This window comes from Scomber japonicus, chromosome 6 (assembly GCF_027409825.1).
Source record: "Scomber japonicus isolate fScoJap1 chromosome 6, fScoJap1.pri, whole genome shotgun sequence".
In the NCBI taxonomy this organism is placed as follows: Eukaryota; Metazoa; Chordata; class Actinopteri; order Scombriformes; family Scombridae; genus Scomber; species Scomber japonicus.
The window spans coordinates 23,476,553-23,497,071 of NC_070583.1; the positions used below are offsets into that span (position 1 = coordinate 23,476,553).

The 20,519-nt window shown below is 40.2% G+C and overlaps 2 protein-coding genes across 3 annotated transcripts; both read left to right on the top strand.

Moving 5' to 3' along the window:
• Positions 1-1,643: 1,643 nt before the first annotated feature.
• wdr81 (WD repeat domain 81) lies at positions 1,644-15,498 on the top strand. Its single transcript, XM_053321263.1, has 12 exons — positions 1,644-1,763; positions 2,541-3,038; positions 3,520-7,076; positions 7,163-7,270; positions 7,444-7,643; positions 7,898-8,079; positions 8,343-8,508; positions 9,662-9,827; positions 9,948-10,778; positions 10,888-11,033; positions 11,195-11,377; positions 13,681-15,498. Exons 2-12 carry the CDS (start codon positions 2,677-2,679, stop codon positions 14,005-14,007), a joined length of 6,228 nt encoding a protein of 2,075 aa, XP_053177238.1. The 5' UTR covers positions 1,644-1,763; positions 2,541-2,676; the 3' UTR covers positions 14,008-15,498.
• Positions 15,499-15,975: 477 nt separating this feature from the next.
• Positions 15,976-19,916, top strand: serpinf2b (serpin peptidase inhibitor, clade F (alpha-2 antiplasmin, pigment epithelium derived factor), member 2b). 2 transcript variants are annotated; one of them, XM_053321268.1, is made up of 10 exons: positions 15,976-16,218; positions 16,676-16,773; positions 16,959-17,027; positions 17,162-17,236; positions 17,398-17,680; positions 17,865-18,008; positions 18,192-18,380; positions 18,541-18,683; positions 18,834-19,038; positions 19,149-19,916. In XM_053321268.1, exons 3-10 carry the CDS (start codon positions 16,974-16,976, stop codon positions 19,499-19,501), a joined length of 1,446 nt encoding a protein of 481 aa, XP_053177243.1. In that variant the 5' UTR covers positions 15,976-16,218; positions 16,676-16,773; positions 16,959-16,973; the 3' UTR covers positions 19,502-19,916. The 2 variants fall into 2 exon arrangements, with proteins under 2 accessions (XP_053177243.1, XP_053177244.1); XM_053321269.1 differs by lacking the exon at positions 16,676-16,773.
• Positions 19,917-20,519: the final 603 nt, after the last annotated feature.

A 20,519-nucleotide genomic window follows, 5' to 3' on the forward strand; every position in this document is an offset into this window, starting at 1 on the left:
TTATTCTCATAAAAGCATGCTATAACATTAAAGGCAATCAAAGAAACAAAGACTAAATCACAAAGAGAAAGAACATTAAATCACTATGTTTACTTATTTATAGAGTCACTGCTACACGACTGGTTTGTGATATACACACATAATGCCACCTTGTGGAGACTATTCTCCTTACATCTCACTCGAGTATTAGCAGTGTATTTACTGAACATAGCAAAGACTTGCAGTGCACATGAGTTATAGGTAAGGAATGTGACTAATTGTATTTACTGCAGCATTATACTAACAGGTTTAAGGTACTTTACTGGACTGAGGTACTTTACTTATTTACATTTCTACTCCACTACATTTAATGGTTGCACATTTTAGTCCGCTGAATCTATTTGACAGCTACACTTTGCAGATTAAGATTTCACATGCAAAACAACATTAAAATGCTACTTACACATGAATGTATTAATATTCATATAATTAATATAACATATAATATAGGGAGCATTTGTCTGAACTTACTCTTACTTTTGATAATTTAAGTATATTTTGCATATGATATGTCTTTGTATAGATTATGCAAGGCTTTCAGGAAACGTACTCACACACCTACACCCAGAACCACATAATTAGCAATGATGTAAGGTATTTTCTTGATGTCTCCCTATTTTAAAACTGTGGCTGTCAATACATTGTACAGGTCACTATCTATCTATTTAGTAACCAGTGTTGGGGAATAACCAGTTACATGTAACTACATTATGTAATTTAATTACAAAATAAATGTAACTTCTATCCGTTACAGTAACTGAGCAAAAAAGTGTAATAAAATTACAGTTAGGCCTACTTATGAAAATGTTGATGATTACAAAGGGGGTTACCTCATTTTTTTAATATTTAACATATTATTGAATACATATATTGCTGTTTGTTATTTCTTTGAAAGCAATATATTTTATATTTTGCAAATAAATCATGACATGGACCTTATTTGAAACACACATGGGCTTAAATGGTGTCCAAGTACCGATTAAGCCTATGCCAGACTTTTGACTTAAAAAAAAAAGAAAAAGATATGTTTATTTTATATTCCAAAAGCTACAGAACTAATGAACACATTTTCAAATGAGATATAAATCTTGCTTTATAAGAAATGATCTCCCTTATAAATCATGTTAGTATTCATGAAAAACAGCTGAATTTAGATTTTGGTTCTTAATAGGTACAGTACACTTACCCTAACAGCTGAAAACATTTGTTAGAAAATTAGAAAAGTAATTAAAAAGTAATCAAAGTAATACGTTACATTATTTTGATTAAGTAATTGAAATAGTTACATTACCTATTACATTTAAAATAGCTGGCAATCTGTAACCAATTACATTTCCAAAGTAACCTTCCCAACCCTGCTAGTAACCACAAACACCTTCTCTAGTGTTTAATCTGCTGTTATTTGCAGGTTATTGAGGAAGCAGCTTGTCTTGCAGCTGCAGGGCAGTAATCACATGAGATGGGGCTGCTGTTGTGTCACGTGAGATGTCGTTTCTAAAACATGGCTCCAACTAGCACAGAGCAAAACATCCTCGGCTGACTGACTGTCGCCTGTCTGCTGACACGCATCTGTAAACATCGGAAATGGAGCGAACATACGCCGCATCGCAGTACGTCCTCATCTTTTATGGTTAATGTTGCACAAAAGGCGTCATGCGTGAAACCGGCTTTTGCGCCGTTAGCATAACAGCTAGCTAGCTATCAGCTGCTACAAGTGGAGAGAGGTGAGCATGAAACATTAAGTGCTGTTGTCGATGGTGGTTCTGTAATTACACTGGAGTTACATGCTATCAGTAATCACCACTTCGACAACGGTGGTAGTAGATATAACAGGGATTTTTACTTGCTTTAGTTAGGACGTGATGTCAGCCAGTTAAGCTAACTGTTAGCGTTAAGTTGACTTTTACTTCCCTAATAGTCAGAAAACCTCTTAAAGCGCCCACCTCACAGTCACTGCATAACATTTATACTGTTAAAGCGGGTTTCAGTATATACATTCGATGCATGCAAGCTTTATTTGAAGGTTACACGTGTTTATAATTTTGCTTTAGGCTTTCATGTTTCTAGAGATTGTATCTGTCAGCCTGCTAGCTACCTAGCCAAACGACATTAAACTTTTAACCACTGACCGCTTAAAACAAATAAGTGTTAAATTTATCAGGAAGTACTGAGTAAGTGACTTGTTAATTTGTATGCAAGTCTCAGGCAAAATGATATGAACGTAGACCTGCTGACTTCCTTGCAATATGCCCCCCGTGAGAGGTGTGCTGATGGGGCAGAGACTGCTCAGTCATGTGAGCTGAGCTCAAACTTCAGGGACCTGGAGAGGAATAAGTGGTCATGTGAATTTACCAACTCTATTTCACTATTTCATAGCAGCAACCTACTTTTCTCATATGTAGAAAATGAGTCATGTCTTCAGCTTTGCACAGCAGTTTTGTTTTTTAAACATTACAAAAGAGGTTGATGTCCACTTCTGCTTTTCAACGACTCTTTTTCAGAGGGACAGGCTGGAGAAGAGATTAAGTGTGTACAGTTTCTTCCTCCATGGATGCGTGAAAGTCATCCTCAGTGGAAGACGGCAAGGTGAACCCGGCTAGATAGTGTGTGACTCTGAATAAACATTGGATACTCGCCATGGATTGGCTGATGCAAGCAGTAGAGAAAGACTTGGGGGTCGACCGACGGCAGCAAGGGCCAGGACCCCGTCCCCAGGAGCTTGTAGCCCTTGTTCCCACGCGCTGGGTAATGGGCCTTAGGGAGAAGAAGGTGATGCGCTGTGCCCGTTTTGACAGCATCAGCGAGTCAGAAATTCGCACATACCTTCAATGTTCCCAGGCAAAGTTGCCTCCTGGCTGGACACGAGTGTGCATACAAGGTCTGAGGAAAAGCAAACTGAGCTACAGATTGGCCAGAGACCCATGCCATCAACAAATGGAATTAACATCCAAGGAGTCTTATAACAAAACCATGCAGTATGTGTCACAGCACAATGTCAGGTACTGTACATACTTACATTTTTTACTGCAAAATGTGGTTCTTTTAGTTATCTTACAGTTGTCCTAGAGCTTTTTTTTCAGTCACCCCCGAGAGTTACTATTAGTTATTTGTGAAGAAAAAAATCTCATCCTAAGCTACTTGCAAAAGAAATAAATGTTTTCTGTGTTTAGCTTTATTCAGTCGCATCTCTACATGCTTAGTGAAGTGTTTTTTTCGTTCACTGTTAGCGGAGTTGATTAATCATGTATTCTTAATAATATTTGGATTCTAACTCTTGCTTGTTGAAGGTTTCTGTATTCAAAAATTCAGACTAATTGCTTTGTTAGGAAATTGAATTCTAAGGGTAGATGTCTTGTTTACCTGTTAGATTTATGTATGTGGTTTAAATACCCCCAATAGAAAAAAACAGATGTAGTTATTGGGGTAAAACTTTGTTGACATAGTGATGTATCAGCTTTTTGTCTTTTTCTATTTTTTCAGGAATCTGTGGCGTAAAGCTCATTACAAACTTGTGCAGCCATATGCAAGAACCAATGAGCAGAGTCATGTCGCAGCTGTAGATGCAGTGCGTCATGCACTACAGAAACTCTTCAATTCCACATTCATCTCATCTGACAGAGTGTCACCATCCCTTTCTCCTGCCAGAGAGAAGGAGAAAGAAAACTGCTTGCCATTCAGTTTGTCTTGCTTTTCCAAGTCCCATTCAGACCACCTGTGTCCTAATGTTCTCTCTGCAGAGTGTCTGCTTGAGACAGCAGAGATGCTCTATGTGGTTCTACCTTACACACAGTATTCACTCCATGATATTGTCTCCTTCAGCCCAGCCAAGCTTGCTAACAGTCATGCCAAAGTGTTGTTCATTCTCTACCAGTTACTAACAGCCTTAGAGGCATGTCATGCAGCAGGTCTGTCTTGTGGAGAGCTCTCCCTGCTGGACATAGCAGTGGATGAGCAGCTCTGCAGCCGTCTCAAGCTCAATCTAGCCCATTATGAGGAACTGGGGATGGAAGGGGAAGCAAACAATGATGTTACTGGCAGACAAATGCCAAATAGTGTCCTGCCAAGGGACAGTGTATGTGTGAGCCAAGAGAACAAAAGACTTTGCAGAGACTGCTTTGATGAGCTCAAGACATTGGTCCTGGACTGGGTCCATGGACGAGTCAGTAACTTTCGCTACTTGATGGAACTCAACAGATTAGCAGGGCGACGAGAAGGAGACCATAATTACCACCCAGTGCTGCCATGGGTGGTCGATTTCACTGTGCCATTTGGAAAATTCCGGGACCTCAGGAGGTCAAAGTTCAGGCTTAACAAGGGGGACAAGCAGCTGGACTTCACATATGAGATGACCAAAGAGGCTTTGGCAGCTGCAGTGGGCAGTGGGGTGGGAGGAGGTGGTGTAGGTGGAGATCTCAGTGGCTCTGTAGGTGCTGGCGGTACTGGACAGTCTGACCACCTTCATGTACCTCATCACATATCTGATGTGCTCTCAGACATTACGTACTATGTCTACAAAGCTCGGCAGACACCCAAGTCCGTGTTGTGCAGCCATGTTAGATCCCAGTGGGAGCCTAATGAGTACCCAGCTAGTATGGAGCGCATGCAGAGCTGGACTCCTGATGAGTGCATTCCTGAGTTCTACACAGATCCCTCCATTTTCCGCTCAATCCACCCTGACATGCCAGACCTGGATGTGCCTTCTTGGTGCAAGTCATGTGAAGAGTTCATTGAGATCCATCGGCGTCTTCTGGAGAGCAGAGAGGTGTCCCAATATTTGCATCACTGGATAGACCTCACATTTGGCTATAAGCTGTCAGGTAAAGAATCCGTAAAGGCCAAGAATGTGTGTCTGCACCTAGTTGACAACCACACCAATCTGACTACTTATGGAGTGGTTCAGCTATTTGACCAACCTCATCCGCCCCGCTTATCACCTTCCCAGTATGCCCCAGCAGAACCTCCTCTCCTCGGACTTGCTGCTCTTAATGTGCCTTCTCTACATATCCCACAAATTGACACAGCTCCTGACACTGTGGATGGAATGGTGCCAGAGTCCACAGGGTGCGAATCCAGTGGCTGGACCATGGTAGACCGAGATGAAGAGCTTGAACAAGGTACAGAGGCTCTAGACTCATTAGCTTCCACTGGTTCATCCACTTCTGCATCCTGCTCTGTGCCACTGCCAAACATCAGTGCAGCAGGAGGAAAGATGGGAGGAGACCACACAGCACTTATTGCGTCCCAGTCCCCAAGTTCATTCCCTGGTGATTTCACAAGCAGCTTGGGCCCTGGTTTACGCACTGCCATGTTACAGAGAGGTGGGCCATTGAACAAAAAACATGCAGAGGGGAGTGTGACCACGGTCAGTGCAGAGGAAATCAAGATTGTCCTCCCTGAGGGCTTCAACCCACTGCAGCCTTTGGAAGAGCTGGAGAAGTTGAACAATTTTCTGGTGAAGAGTCTACACGCTGAGGTATGGCATCCTGCAGAATCTAGTGAATGCTCGAGAGAGGGTGTGATAATTGAGTCTCTACCCTCTCTTACACAGCTCTACCAAAGAGATATGCAGGCTCTTGGTGTTCTCATTGCTGAGATATTCTACTCCTCCAAACTGAGAGGACTAAAACCAGGTTCCCCTCTCAGACAGCGTTTCCAAGCTGTTATGAAGCTATGCTCTGCCAGCCTCCGTGATGTGCCACTGTCTTTGCATCACGCTCTTGAGACACTGCTGCTAATGGAGAAGCACTCTGGAGTAGCACATAGAGAAGTACCAGATTGCCCACGGCCACTCCTTTTCATGTACAACCCCATTTGTGATGGCCTCCCACCCCCAAACCCCTGCCAATTATTGAACTCAATCATCACCCCCTTCCCTTTCCCTTCCTATTTTCCAGAACTTCATCATTTTATCTTTTCCTACCATGCCAAGATGGAGACTACATGTAGCATTCAAGGAAGAGATGTGGTCTTTCACCTGTGGCAGCAGTTGGAGACACTTTTACGAGGTAACATCACAGCTGAGGGTCTTGAGATTCTCTTGCCATTCATTCTAGCCCTCATGCTTGAGGAATCCACTGCTGTGTATGCCGCTTGGTACCTATTTGAGCCCATCTCTAGAGTACTGGGTCCGAGAAATGCAAGCAAGTACCTGTTGAAGCCACTGATCAATGTATATGAAAATCCTCACTGCCTGCGAGGACGTTTCTATCTCTACACCGATTGTTTCATTCTGCAACTGATTGTGAGGCTCGGCCTGCAGGCCTTTCTGTCCAGCCTACTCCCTCATGTGCTACAGGTCATCACTGGCTTTGAAAGCTGCATCACCGGCTCTGGTGGAGAAGCTTGTAAAGGGCTGAGGAGTGGCACGTGTAACCTAGGTGAAGAAGAAGAAGAGGACTTTCAGTGTGGGGAGGGGCGGCCATCGTCAGGGTCTGTTAGCAGAGATATGGGAGGTAGCAGTGGAGCTAGTGGGGGAGTTGGGGTGGGGGGAGACACAGGGCTGGTTGACTACTCGTCTGGCATCAGTCTGAATGACCAGGTGTTCCTCTCAGAGGCAGAAGACTTTCAGAACGGCTTCTATGTCAACAGTGGAGCAGGAAAACAGCATAGCCAGAACTCTGCAGCCAAGGATCAAGACCAAGAGTCTTTGAGTATGGGGAAGCTAAGTGACAAAAGCAGCACAAGTGAACTCTCACTTGGAGATGGAGACTCAATACGGGATCGAGCCAGTCTCAAATCAGCTGACAGCACCCAGGATCTGAAACAAGCCAGTGAGGGAGAGGAGGGAGGAGAGCTGGAGGAAGAGGAGGTGACTGATGGTAAAGAAGAAACTGATGGCCCCACTGTCCAAAACCTGGAGCTCACTCTCTCTGGTTGCACAGAAGCTTCAGGAGCCACTGTTGCCACTCTGGAGGGCGAGTTTGTGAATGGAATGGCACTGGAAGAGACGGACAAAGGCCTTGTCGGAGAGCAGGAGGTGGAAGATGACCATGATCTATCAGAGGAATCTGAGGAGAAAGAGCAGAAGATTCTTCTAGGTGAGTAAATGATGGCGGTTTATTTAAAGCTTTTGTCTGTTTTATCTGATAGTGTTTAATGTTTTTAACTACATTTCCACACACAGATACCGTCTGCAAAACAGTTCGATGGCTATCAGCAAAGCTTGGACCAACAGTGACGTCTCGATATGTGGCCAGAAATTTGCTGCGATTGCTCACTAACTGTTACATTGGTGAGTAAACTAACATAAATATGTAACTATCTCAATTATCTATCAACATAGCATTCCAACACCATAGATGTTTTGCAGTATTCCTGAAATCATGTAGTATTTTCCAAACTATTTAATGTATTTACTGTTTGTGTTTTTGTCAATGCTTCCATTCCCTCTTTCTCCACCTGAAGGACTTGAGAACCACCAGTTTGTGGCCCCTGCAACTGAAGAGAGCAGTCTGGAGAGTGTGGGAATGGGCAACGTGTATGAGAAGAAACCAGTGGTGGGTGACCAGACAGCAGGGCCTGTACTGGACTGTCTCATCTACATAGCCCAACTTTATGGAGAACCTGTGCTCACCTACCAGTACCTGCCTTATATAGGATATCTGGTAAGACCTGGTAACATACAAAATACATACATACATACATAAACCCCCTTTGCCTTAGTAATCCACATTTATGTTTTTTAGGCAAAGGAATTGTTTTAATTTTTACTGTCCCAAAGGACTTTTTAAGGTATACGTTTGTTTGCAAATATTGTAAAATATATTAAAAAAGTTAAAAAAAAGTAAAAGTTAAAGTAAAAAAATATTGTCTTGTCTTTGTGTCTGTTTTTTTCATTTTTTTCACGTGTATGTTCTAGGTGTCTCCACCTTCTTCACAGCGTCTCAACACACGTAAGGAGGCCAGCCTGCTTGGAGCTGTTGCGCTTACACAGAAGATCATTGTCTTTCTTTCTGATACCACTTTGATGGACATGCTTATGAAGATTAACCAGGATGTGCTTCTGCCACTACTGGAACTGCTCACGACTCCCCGTATGGGGTAAATAACATACACCCACACGCATACATTTATATTGATGCTAAAACCATTACAGTGCCCTATGGTTCTCTAAAAATGTAAAAAGCTGCAATTCATTTTTTGCTTCTCACATTTGTCACACACCATATCGACCATATTTTTGTGTTAAAAGTAAAATGCAATTTTTTTTGTTTTTTGGTTGAATTGAATTTTAATCAGAAAACCTGGTGGAACAGATCTGTCATTCATCCTCTGCTTGGTGTTGCCACATCTGCTGTACTCAGGTTCCCCAGTGGGGTGCAGACACGCACTGCCGTTTGTCTTAAGACACTCAGCCTGATGGCTCTCATCTGTCTACGCATCGGGAGGGAGATGGTGCAACAACATATGGCTGACACTCTGCGCCGGTTCTTTGAGGTTTTCTCTTTGCTGCATTGTCTGCAGCCCCAGGTATGCATACACACGCAACAGGGATTCAAACTCCTCACCTTTCAGCAAAATTCGGCACTTTATGATTAGAATAGGTTACCTAGCCTAAGAGATTTGTGTGGATCCTGGGATTGGTTAATTTTAATTTTAGCAATACAAATCCTTGGTTTGGAGCATAGAATTCCAATTATGTAGTTCAGAGCCTTCTGCTCATGTAAACCCTGAGAAGCTCTAATGCGCATCATGAAGGGAATCTCGAGCGTGACAATGACAACAGCAAAAAGTGGTTTGATTTCTACAAGTGTTAAGTCAGTGGTTTTCATGGCTGCTTATCTGTTTATCTCAATCTCCACACCAGGATACGGGTAAGATGAAATGTTATACGGCAATAACAGGCGTCTTCGTTTATTTGATACGTCTTTTAAACAACACAGTATTACATTATTATTCTGTTGTTTCTTCCTTGTTAATAGTATTACTATTTTCATTGTCTTATTGTAGTTTTATCACAGTAAACATTAATTTCATTAATTTCACCAATAATATGCCTGATAGTGGAAGAGTGTTCATAAAGGAGCTACTACAAGCAGATTCCCAAGATATTCTTTCATGTTGTTGTTGTTGTGTTCTGGTTTTTGTCTTGGTTGATTTATTCAGCTCCCACATTTATTGATTTCTTTTATGTTTTATGGAGGGTTGTTTTATCCCATAATTGCTGTTAGACTTTGCTTTCAGGTCAGATGCATATATACTTAAAGGTAACTAGAAATGTATGTAAATCAAATATGCTTCAAAATTTTCTACCAGGGGAAAATACCCTCGTACCCCACCTATTTGTGACAGGTCTTCTCTATTAATGGAATGTTTTTATCCCTTAAATGTTTGCATCCCTGATATAAAAGTGTCATGTCAAGTTTATTTCTAAAACACTTTCAACAAAGCAGATATGTCACAAAGAACTTAATCAAAACAAATAACATAAAGGCAGATGAAGATATGCATAGAAGTAAAATGATAGACTGAAATTTGGAATAAGAACTGTCTGACATACAAACAGTTGATTTATGAATATGGCAGGATGGTTGTTCTTATTCGGATAATTTAAAAGTTTATTCTTGTAGTTGCACCTATTTGTTATGGAAATGACATTATGATTTTTGTTTTAACACTTTAGCTGGACAGCGCCCCTCGCAGAGTTGTGGGAGATGTCACAGTGTTGGACGTTAGCACCCCTAAACAGCTGAATGTGACATATGAGTTGGGAGTACTTGAGGAACTGCAGACCGTTTTTAACCCTGAGATGGCCCATGCCTCCTACATCCCTTTTTACTGCCTCATAGGTAAGAAACACCTAATCTTGTGTCACATGAAAAATGTCCTATCAGAAAGAAGTAAGAGTAAACTCTTACAATATTTTCACACTCAGTGGTACAGGTGAATGTTTTTTGTATTTCCTGCAGGTGATACGGCAATTCGGAAACTGGTTCCCAACCACGAGCTGGTCTGGCAGTTGGCCCAGTCCTATCATCAGAGTTTGAGCCGGCAAAGCCCAGAGGCGAACGTCACAGCAGCATCCAGGGTGGAGATTCCTCCATCTTCCATGGGTGTTTCTTCTGGTTTCAGCAGACGTATGGGTAACAGCCCTTTTCCTGCACCTTCGACTAGCTCCACCCTGCTGGGAGACTCCCTCCCTGAGTCAGGCACTTTTGGGAGCCACCTTGTTGGAAACCGTATCCAAGTTTCCCAGGACACTGATTATAGTAGTAGCCCCAACCTAAGCTTGGCCAACTCTTGGGGACGCTCCAGCTATACTTCCCCCATCATCACAGCTGCCTCCACCTTCACCACTTCATCTGTAGGCACAGCTTCCTTCTCCTCCGCCTGGCTGACAGGTCCCACCCCAGAGGACAGCGCTCTGAAGCAGGAGCTCCCTCGCAGCGGCCGCTCCCTGCAGGGCAACTGGCTGGCTTACTGGCAGTATGAGATTGGTCTCAACCAGCAGGATCCACATTTCCACTTCCATCAGATCCGTCTGCAGAGCTTCCTGGGTCACTCAGGCACTATAAAGTGTTTGGCACCATTGGCAGGGGAGGATTACTTCCTCTCTGGTAGTAAAGACAAGACTGTGAAGCTTTGGCCCCTCTACAACCACGGTGATGGAACACAGGAGGTGGAGCCCAGGCTGACATATAATGAGCATCGAAAGTCTGTGTTCTATGTTGGACAGCTAGAGGCTTTACAGGAGGTAGTCAGCTGTGATGGTACTGTGCACCTATGGGACCAGTATACAGGTGAGGAAGCATTTGTGCTAATGCTTACAATTGCTTAGTGTTGTGCAAAAGTTCCTAAACATGCTTTTTCTAATGTCAGTAACTATATACTGTCTTCTGTTGTCCTTAGGTAAGCAGATCCGCTCGTATGACGCTGTGGATGGGAAGAATCCCATTACAGCTGTCACTACCATGCCAGCTCCACACTGCAGTGTTGTGTATGGCAGTGCAGATTCTGTTCTCCGCTTCATTGACCCTCGCAAACCAGGATTGCAGGTAAGAATTTCACTTAGCAAGTTCTTTCCATGGAGACCTACATCATAAAGCATCCACAAATTACTATTACTTTACATTACAAAATGTTTGCACTTTTTACACCTCTGCACTAAAGAGTTATTTCAGACTTGACAGTGACAAATGTTACTATGTGTCCCCAGCATGAATTCCGTCTGGCATACAACAATGTAAGTGCTGGGCTCATCCGCTACCTGGCTGTGAGCCCTTCAGGACGCACTGTGGCTGCAGGTTTCTCATCTGGCTTCATTGTTCTGCTAGACGCACGCACAGGACTTGTTCTGAGGGGCTGGCCCGCTCACGAGGGAGATATCCTCCAAATGAAGGTATACATGTGCATGCGTGTGTGTGTGTTTAGTATTTATTAACCTGATGTCTGTATGACTACACAGGACTACTTATTGCTTTTTAAATTACCAATGACAGTAAAACAGGCTCTGTGAAAGCATGGATGTTGACAACCATAGTAATGCAGCCAATGAACAAGTGCAACAGTTTTTATTACAGTATATTTTGGAAATAGATATTTGAACAATTAAAGAAATTGCAATATATATATATATATATATATATATATATATATATATATATATATATACATAAATTACAATATGATGAAAATGTAATACTTAGTTTTAATTAATTTGTTAACAAATAAGTGAGTTATTTTAGAATAATGGGAAATGTGTGGTCTGGCTGTTTTAAAAATAATAATTAGATGCCCAACAGTCTTCAAAGGGAAAGGAAGGAAACGAAAACAACAGACATTTGGATGTCTTAAGAAAAAAAAGAATATAGTTCTTACAATATAAATGTTACCATTTGGCAGCCCACACTTAAAATTTGGAGTGTCTCTAAATGCACCAAGCATTAAAATGTTTTGTTGTTAATCAGTAAAACAATCCATAACTCCCACTACATTTCAGTTTTGTAAAATAATGAAAATTTGAAAACTTCCAAGTGGTTGAAAACTCAATACTTGTTATATTCTTTGTATGTCAGCCATGTTTGGCCATGAAACAGGAAAATGTATTGTATTGTTGTGTATTGTTCCCTCAATCAAATGTTAGGCCAACACTAACTAAAACCGTTATTACGCCAAGTTTGTTTCCCAACACTGGGTTGACGTGTGTGCAACTCATTTACACTGAACACCAGTCAAGCTGTGTACACAAGACAAGGGCCATGTGGGTAGACTTGGTTCATGCAATGTCCCATATGTGTGCGGATGCTGCCTACACTGTGGCCAAATTTCATTTGTGACAGATAAACATTTAGCCAGAACCAGTGGAAAGTTTCACCAATATGACCTTTATTACTTGTTCAATTGTACAGATACAGTAAAATCATTTCTTTCTGAGGAACATTTAAAGCAAACTAAACAAATGCTGTGTTTATTTAAAAATATATTTAGTCCATTACTTGGTGCATAATGTAGCCCAAGCAATTCATCTTGTTTGAGCTGTGTTACCTTAAATGTTTCAACTTTACAGTAGCTAGATGGGAGGGTCAGAGGAGGAGAATATTTATTTAATCCTTCATTGCTGCTTTTGGAAGTTTTGGTGCATCAACCAGCAAAGTCTGATGAGAAGGAAAATCACAAACGGCTTTCTGGTAAACGGTGAAAACCTTTGGATGACCACAACCATGAAAATCACCGCCCACTCTGTGCTCGTCAGCCACTTAAATCACTTGTCCTTTGTGTCACTTTTGTCACCTGTGTTGACTCTTCGTGCACATGTCTGACCCTGACTTCTTGCTGGGTTGTCTACATGGCTTATTAGATAATTTTACACTGATGACTGACCTGTTTCTGGTTGCTGGGAACAGGGGGGATATTAAATTCTGTTGTCAGAAGAGGAATACTGCTGTTGTGATGCTCTGTATTCAATAAATAGTTTGTATGAATCAGTGTTTTTAATCATAGTTTTGTTACAATGTATGTAAAAAGCTGTTGCATGACATCAGTATTATAAGAGCCTGTTATTCCTTAAAAGCGGTGGCACAGACACTAAAGAGGATGGTGAAAGTTGTACCCAGCAAATCTGTTGTCAACAGAGCGCAAGGATGAGCAAACTTTATTTAACCCCAAATTAGGTCAAGGATTGTATCTCTAGTTTTAAAAGCACAGGTTTAGGCAAATATGGACCCAGGTTACTCATTAGAAAGAGCACAGTGGTTCTCATTGATACATTCATATTAGTCAGACTTCCCCTTAATTCCTGCACTTATAATTACAACCAGCGGCTTTGTCATTTTAAAATAAAATAAAAACAGATAAGCTCTGTTCATTATCTTAGCTTATAGATTGATCAGCTTTAGCCTGATCAATTTACTGAATATGTGTGCCACGTGACTATTTTGAAGAATTTGACATTTAACTCAAAATAACAAATAATATAAAATAATTTCTTTAAAAAAAAAGTGATTTACAAATGATTGACGTTCTGTTTGATTGTAAATAAATGTATGCTATCTGTTGGACATTCATCATTTGAATGTGTTTAAAATACTTGTTTTTTTGGCTGTCATTCTGTCTTTTTACTGTTGTGTGCTTGTTTCCTGTCCTGGAGAACAAAGAAATTACAATTTCAGTTGGTGACTTCCTTTCTTGTGTTTTACTTCTCAGGCTGCTGAAGGGAACTTGGTCATCAGCTCTTCCACTGACTACACACTCACTGTGTGGAAAGATCTGGAGCACAAGCCTCTTCGCCAGTACAGGTCTCAGTCCGATCCCATCCATGCCTTTGATCTTTATGGTTCAGAGATTGTAAGCGGAACAGTGGCTAACAAGATCGGGGTGTACTCGATGGCAGATATCTCCCTGAGCCCTGTTAGCAGCACAAAGCTGAGCTCAGAAAACTTCAGGGGAACTCTGACCAGCCTGGCAATCCTGCCCACCAAGAGGCTTCTGCTGCTCGGCTCTGAGAACGGTGCCATCCGGTTATTAGCTTAAATCAGTGGTTCCCAGCTACACTTTAACACTGTTAATACTGACCTTGAAAGTGTCTTATTCATGAAGACACCAGCTCTCCTGTGATGGTCAGTTATACTCATAGGGCAGGCTGTCTGTCCCTCTAAATTGCTTTTTGAATGAGGCAGCACAAGTACAAGCATTGTATACGCTTTATGTCTACTGACTCTTGCTACTCTGGCTGTTAGCACTGACCGAATTTGATGGACAGGACAAGTGTGCCACTTTTGACATTCATCATGTACAGTAAATCCTGTGATTTTTTAAAAGCATTTTTGCCTATAGATGTATAGATAGTATAATTCTTATCTTGACAAGGTCATTTATTCTTTTGACTAGGTCAGTTCTGTTCAAAAGAATTAATCAGAAGACATGCTCAGGAAGGTGGAACCAAACACGGTTCTTATGTAGTGTTTACACTTTCCAAATAGATGCATACCAACACCAAAAATACATTGACCTCACCTTTCATGTCCCTTGACGTTAGAATACATGCGTATCCAATGCACTGATTAAACTATGCAGTATTTGTAGATCAAATCATTTGTTTGTGTTAGCATTACTCCGCGTTTCATAAGAGTTGTTTCACAATAGATTGTTTATACATCCTGAAAAATAAAAGTACACTGTTTTGTCAACAGTCTTGGTGCATCTTCTCAGAGTGGAGACACTTCAATTGACGTTGCATACAAAAGTAAATTACTGATGCACAGCCTTTATTCTCCTGCACAACAATAGCCGGAATTGTAACATTTAGATTCTCACACAGATTTTAAAGACTGAATGTTTTTATCCACTAATAAATTACTTGAAGTTTCTTTGGAGGTTTCTAAACCGTGTTTAGAAGATCTTGCTTTAGAAGTCAGAACCTGTAGCAGCATTTTACTGGGGCTGGGAGTGAGACTAAGCAGATGCCACTTTAACTGGATTTGCTAGTTGGTAGACTTACTACTTTCTAATTTCTAACTACAAAAGCTAACATATAACAGTCAATGCCAAGATAAGCAGTTTTATATTTGAACATTTATATGGAATGGCATATGAATATGTTGAGAAAATACCAACAAAATGTATACAACAATAAAAAAGTGTCCTATTGTGAGATACAAATGCTTAAAGAGTACAGAGATTTGTATTCCTCAGACCCAGCCCAGTTATCATGAAAACGTTCAACAATCAAAGCTCTGACCTTTGTGTGATTTTATCACTGTCATGTTGTAAAACACAGTTTGCCTACTTTTCTAATTATTTGCCCTAAGATCAAAATGCTCTGACAAGTGTACTACACTTTTTTGATATTTTGTGTTAGTTATAAAGAGTAAAAGCTCAATAATCATGAAATGACCAACTTTGTTTCAAAATTTGTAGTCGCACATTGGTAATTGGTTACAACTGATCCCATATGTCTTTAAAGATTTGAAGAAAAGTCCATGAAAATGCTTATTTATTAATTGGATTAATAAAAATTGCTTCCATGTTCTTTGTGTGTTCTGGTTGTAATACGTGATTCACCTGGATTCATCATCTGGACTCCCAGCCTTGCCTTCTGGTCTGAGTCACTACAGCTCATGTTGGACAAAGTCCCCTCTTGTGTTTGCAGACGAGTTTGTCAGCTGCTGTCATGTGATCCAGAAGATATCATTTTTGCCTCGAGGTGAAATGTGACCAAACCAGTTGAATAGTTTATTTTTCTTTATTTCTTTCATTCCAAGTAAATATTGGTCACAAATTATAACTACAACTTCTAGACTGAAAGACCATGTGTTGTGTTAATGTGGTGTGTATTTAAAAGCCTGGGGTTTCTGGGAAATGTTTTCTGGTCCCTCCATCAAGTGCATTAACTAGTATTGGCAATTATTTGTTTACCCAGACTTGGATTGACCACACTTTTGAAATTAAGCTGTCATGTTTCCTGTCGAAGGAGTTTAGTTGTGTCATGATATTTTTACCTGCCCACTGACATGCAAAATAGCTAAGCCCGTTAGGCTTCAATATTTAACCCCAGATGAGCTTCAGTAGCCACATTTACAAACAAATAGTGGCTTAAATGAGGCCCCAATCAATGTAAGTTGATCTTTAACTGTTTGCTGAGCAAATGCCAATCTTTTACTCGGAGGAATTCTGCCATCCACAGTCACTTAGTCGCTCCTTTTTTGGACAAGACAGCAGTTTTTTTTCTATTTTAAATTTAAGGTAAGATCAAATATTTTGATGAAACCTATTGGGAAACTATTGTATATTTGACTCATTTGAATACTTATTGGGATATGGTAGATATTACTCAGTAATTCAGAGATTTTTCGTCTTTGTGCCAGGTCTGTGATAGAGGCTGTAACACAGTTCATACTTTTGACATAAAACTATTTATTTGTGTCATCTTGTTTTACATTTGGAAATGTATGCAGATTTTAATACAGAACATTTGTAGACACCACAATGCACTGATACTCAAAAAAAACTCACTGCTACATCTAAATGGTTTTGAGTCCCACTGAGCACATAGCCTGAAACAATGTTTTATTGAGCAATAAATCTGGAATATTAGGATGTGCTTCGAGACATCCTGAAAGCAGACACTTGCACTGCAGTTTCTGTGTGGAAATTTAGGAGCACAGTCTACAACGTCTTTCATGGGTCTCCTATGTTTTAGGCATATTTCCAGATGATCTGGGCTCCCTTATAAGAGTGTGTGACTAAGTAAAGTGTTTGATACCTGCAAACAATACAGCAAAGATACTATAAACAAAGGTGAGAATGTTATGTTTAATGATTTTTATACAAGCTTATAACTACAACAGGAGGGGAAAAATGTGATATTGATATATTGCACGATATACTGAATGGGTCTGAAGAAGAAAATGTATATTTATTGTTTCATAAAAGTGAATGGGCCAAACATTTTATTCTGGGAACATAATTTCTTTCTTTTACAGCTACTTCGTAAGGACATGGACCTTAGTCTGACACTCCTGGTCATCTGTCTCTGCAGCCAAGGAGTGACTGTAAGCCATTGATATTGCTTTTAAATCACTATTAGAATCATGCTAGATAATTACAAATGTGTAATTGTAAATAGTAAAGATTATATAATAGTACATATTGTTTTAATATCTTATATTGTCTTTGTGCTTAACAGAATGCTGAGGTGGCAGAAGATGAGTCAATCCCATTGGTGCCCCTTATTCCTTTGATGCCCAGCCACCCCATAAATGTAAGGTGCCAAAATAAATAGTTTTATAAATAAAAGCTTTTTGTTTTTGTCCATTGTGCTTTGTATGTCAAAGCTGTGTTATGGACATCTAGATTCACAGCAAGTAAAATGAGGAAAACTCTCATTGGGCTTAAAATTTATCCATTTTTCTCCACCTTTAGAGAGTAGAAAATGAAAGTACATCACAACCAGACGCTGCAAATACCACAGACGCACCTGAATTCACAACAAACATAACTAGGCCCAATGGGGGGTCATCAGAGGAAGAGCAAGATCAGGGCTGTCTTTCTGGTGGCCGAAGCCCACAGTCCATAGAAGCTATTGCTGCTTCCATACAGAAACTGGGCATACAGCTGCTGCAGAACCTGGAGACAACGCCAGAGCAACCAAATGTCATCATATCTCCTTTCAGCATATCATTAGCGCTTTCCCAACTTGCTCTAGGTAAGCATGTTGTGTTGTACCTTTTACATGTTGACACAATGCACCTAAGAAGCTTGCTTTCCATGCATGTTTCATTACCACATTTGATTAATTTGTGTCAGCAACTTGTCCTATTTTATAGTTGTCTGGAGACCTGGAGACTGTCACTGCTTTCATCCTGTTATTGCACTTCTCTTCTTTACAGGGGCAGTTAATGAGACGGAGGAGCTGCTGATGCATCATCTTCACGAAAACACTCTCGCCTGCTACCACGAGTCTCTGCATAATGTCTTAGAGAAGCTCAGAAACAATGACCTGCAAATTGCTACACGCATCTTCCTGAACCAAGGTTACTGCCTTGCAGAATAAGGCTTTAAAGTGTATTTTTTAAACTATGCTAAAAGCTGACACTACACAGGTCCTGATAACAGTGACATTCGTTTTCTTGTTTCCTGCAAATTATAAAAGATGACCTTAACGTCAGGTTTAAGAAAAATAGAGTCTGAGAGATTGTGCTTATTATGCGTTGTAGGGTTTCAGCCGAAGCAAGACTTCGTCCAGGAATCCCAGCGGTTGTATGAGTCAGAACCAACAGTTCTAGAGAGCCTGCAACAGATAAATGACTGGGTAGAGAAGGCAACAAATGGAAAGATGACTGAATTTCTATCTGCTTTACCACCCAATTTGCTCCTAATGCTCATCAATGCTGTCCATTTCAAAGGTAAATAAAATGTTGTCATATTTATGTTCAGCATCTTTTCAAGCATATCATGTTTACTGAGAAATACTTCCCAAGACTCTAGATGAAATAACTTCTGAGGTGGTATAAAAGCTGACTGACCCTTGATAAAATTAAGACTACATTTCAATGTTTACCACAGGAGAATGGAAAGCTCGATTTGACCCACGCTTCACCTCCAGAGGTGTGTTCTACCTTGATGAAAAACACATGGTTGATGTTGAGGTGATGGAAGATGCTAAACATCCCTTGAGTTTATTTATTGATAATGAACTGGAGGCTCAGGTAAGTTATCTTAAATCATGCAGTCTTCACTGTGCTCTATATACAATACATGTACCTCTTATCAAACACACAGTTTGGAATTAAAATCTATAATGCTCCTGAGTTAAACATAGTTACATCTTTATCCCAATACCATTTCTTCCTGTGCAGGTAGCAAGCTTCCCATTCCAAAATTCCATGAGCTTGTTAGTGGTCATGCCTTTGTCCGGCCAGGTCAACGTGTCTTCACTTGCTGCAAAGCTGAATATCTCCGACCTTTATAATCGCCTGCCCAAGGAAAGGGCTGTTCAAGTTAGAGTCCCCAAATTCAAACTGGAATATGCTCAAGAGCTACAGGATGTTTTTACCAAATTGGGTAAGAGGTTAAAAAATCTGCTATAAGGAAAAACAAATTAGATATAAATTCTAATTACTTGATGAAATGTATATCTCAAGATTGACCTAATACTTTCTTTTGTGTGTTAGGCCTTGGAGATATGTTTTCTAGTCCCAATTTAGCCAACATGGCAGATGGCCACCTGCTGGTGTCCAGTGTGCTGCATAAATCCTGCATGGAGTTAAATGAGGACGGTGCAGAGGCTGCTGCAGCCACCACTGTGGTCATCTCACGGGCATCCAACCCTATTTTCCACCTCAGCCAACCCTTCCTCTTTGCCCTTTTGGATGATAAGACTCAAGTACCAATCTTCATGGGTGTCATCAACAACCCTAACCCCGGAGCTCCTGTTTTGCAGAGAGGAGAATTTGGAAGCATGGATAAAGTAGGATACCCATTTGACAAGCATTACATGGGCTCATTCGGACCCCCACCTAAGTAGGGACTAATGCCTGCACAACCGTCCCAGGGAAAACCCAGACCAAGACCTGTATGATTGTACGGATTAAGTGTACAATATCACTTAGCTGGATCAAAAATGTGTGTGAGGACAGATGCTTCATTTGTTTCCCTGTTTCATTATAGAATATACAGGAGCCCAGTATCCACTGAAAACATGTAATATTAAATACAAATTTATTGGTTTAGATGATGAGCAATTCTTCTAAAACCTTCTAAAAATTACATGTAACAATAAGAAGTTGTTTATACCCCTTTAAATCTCATCATCTTTGAGTTATTTGATTAGCCTACACTTGAGACTTTCAATATGTCAAAATGTGCATAAATGCATAAGTGTGTATTTAATGGAATTTTGAAAGGTGTTATCTAATGAATAAATTTGATTTGAATCGCAACACATCATGTTTTTGAGTTTTAATTTAACACATCGTGGATGAGAAACATTCCATTGTATTCTGTGTGTAATTTGATTAATTTCAGAGGACACGGAACATTATAATTAACCTAAACCTAAGATGGTTTGTGACACATATGACCTTGCAAATTCAGCTGCCTTGCAAAGCAAAAATGTAATAGGGGCAAAGCCACATATCAGCAACTTTTGGGGTTTAAGTTACTTAATTTCTCTCTGGAAATATGTTTGCTTTTTTTAAGTGTTATTTTTTGATTGATTATGATCAACTTTGTTCACAATAGTATATCCTTATTTCCTAGTTTCTTAGTTTACTAGTTACCCTATTTAAAATATAATAAGTAACGTAACTATTTCAATTACTAAATCAAAGTAATGCAACTTATTATATTTGATTACTTTGATTACTTTTAAAATTTTCAAGATGTAACATGATACATATTTAAAAAATGGGGAAAACACTCATTCTGAGCATAATCTTCAAAGTCTGACATCAGATGTAATCATCAACATTTTCATAAGTAACTATAATGTAATTACACATTTTTCTCAGCATCTGTAATGGATTAGTTACATTTATTTTGTA

Coding starts and splice junctions, on each gene's coding strand:
- wdr81 (XM_053321263.1), top strand. CDS start 2,677: ATGGATTGGCTGATGCAAGCAGTAGAGAAAGACTTGGGGGTCGACCGA. Junction 3,039..3,519: donor GTGTCACAGCACAATGTCAG/GTACTGTACATA, acceptor CTATTTTTTCAG/GAATCTGTGGCGTAAAGCTC. Junction 10,779..10,887: donor CCTATGGGACCAGTATACAG/GTGAGGAAGCAT, acceptor TGTTGTCCTTAG/GTAAGCAGATCCGCTCGTAT.
- serpinf2b (XM_053321268.1), top strand. CDS start 16,974: ATGGACCTTAGTCTGACACTCCTGGTCATCTGTCTCTGCAGCCAAGGA. Junction 18,009..18,191: donor ACGCATCTTCCTGAACCAAG/GTTACTGCCTTG, acceptor TATGCGTTGTAG/GGTTTCAGCCGAAGCAAGAC. Junction 19,039..19,148: donor GGATGTTTTTACCAAATTGG/GTAAGAGGTTAA, acceptor TTTGTGTGTTAG/GCCTTGGAGATATGTTTTCT.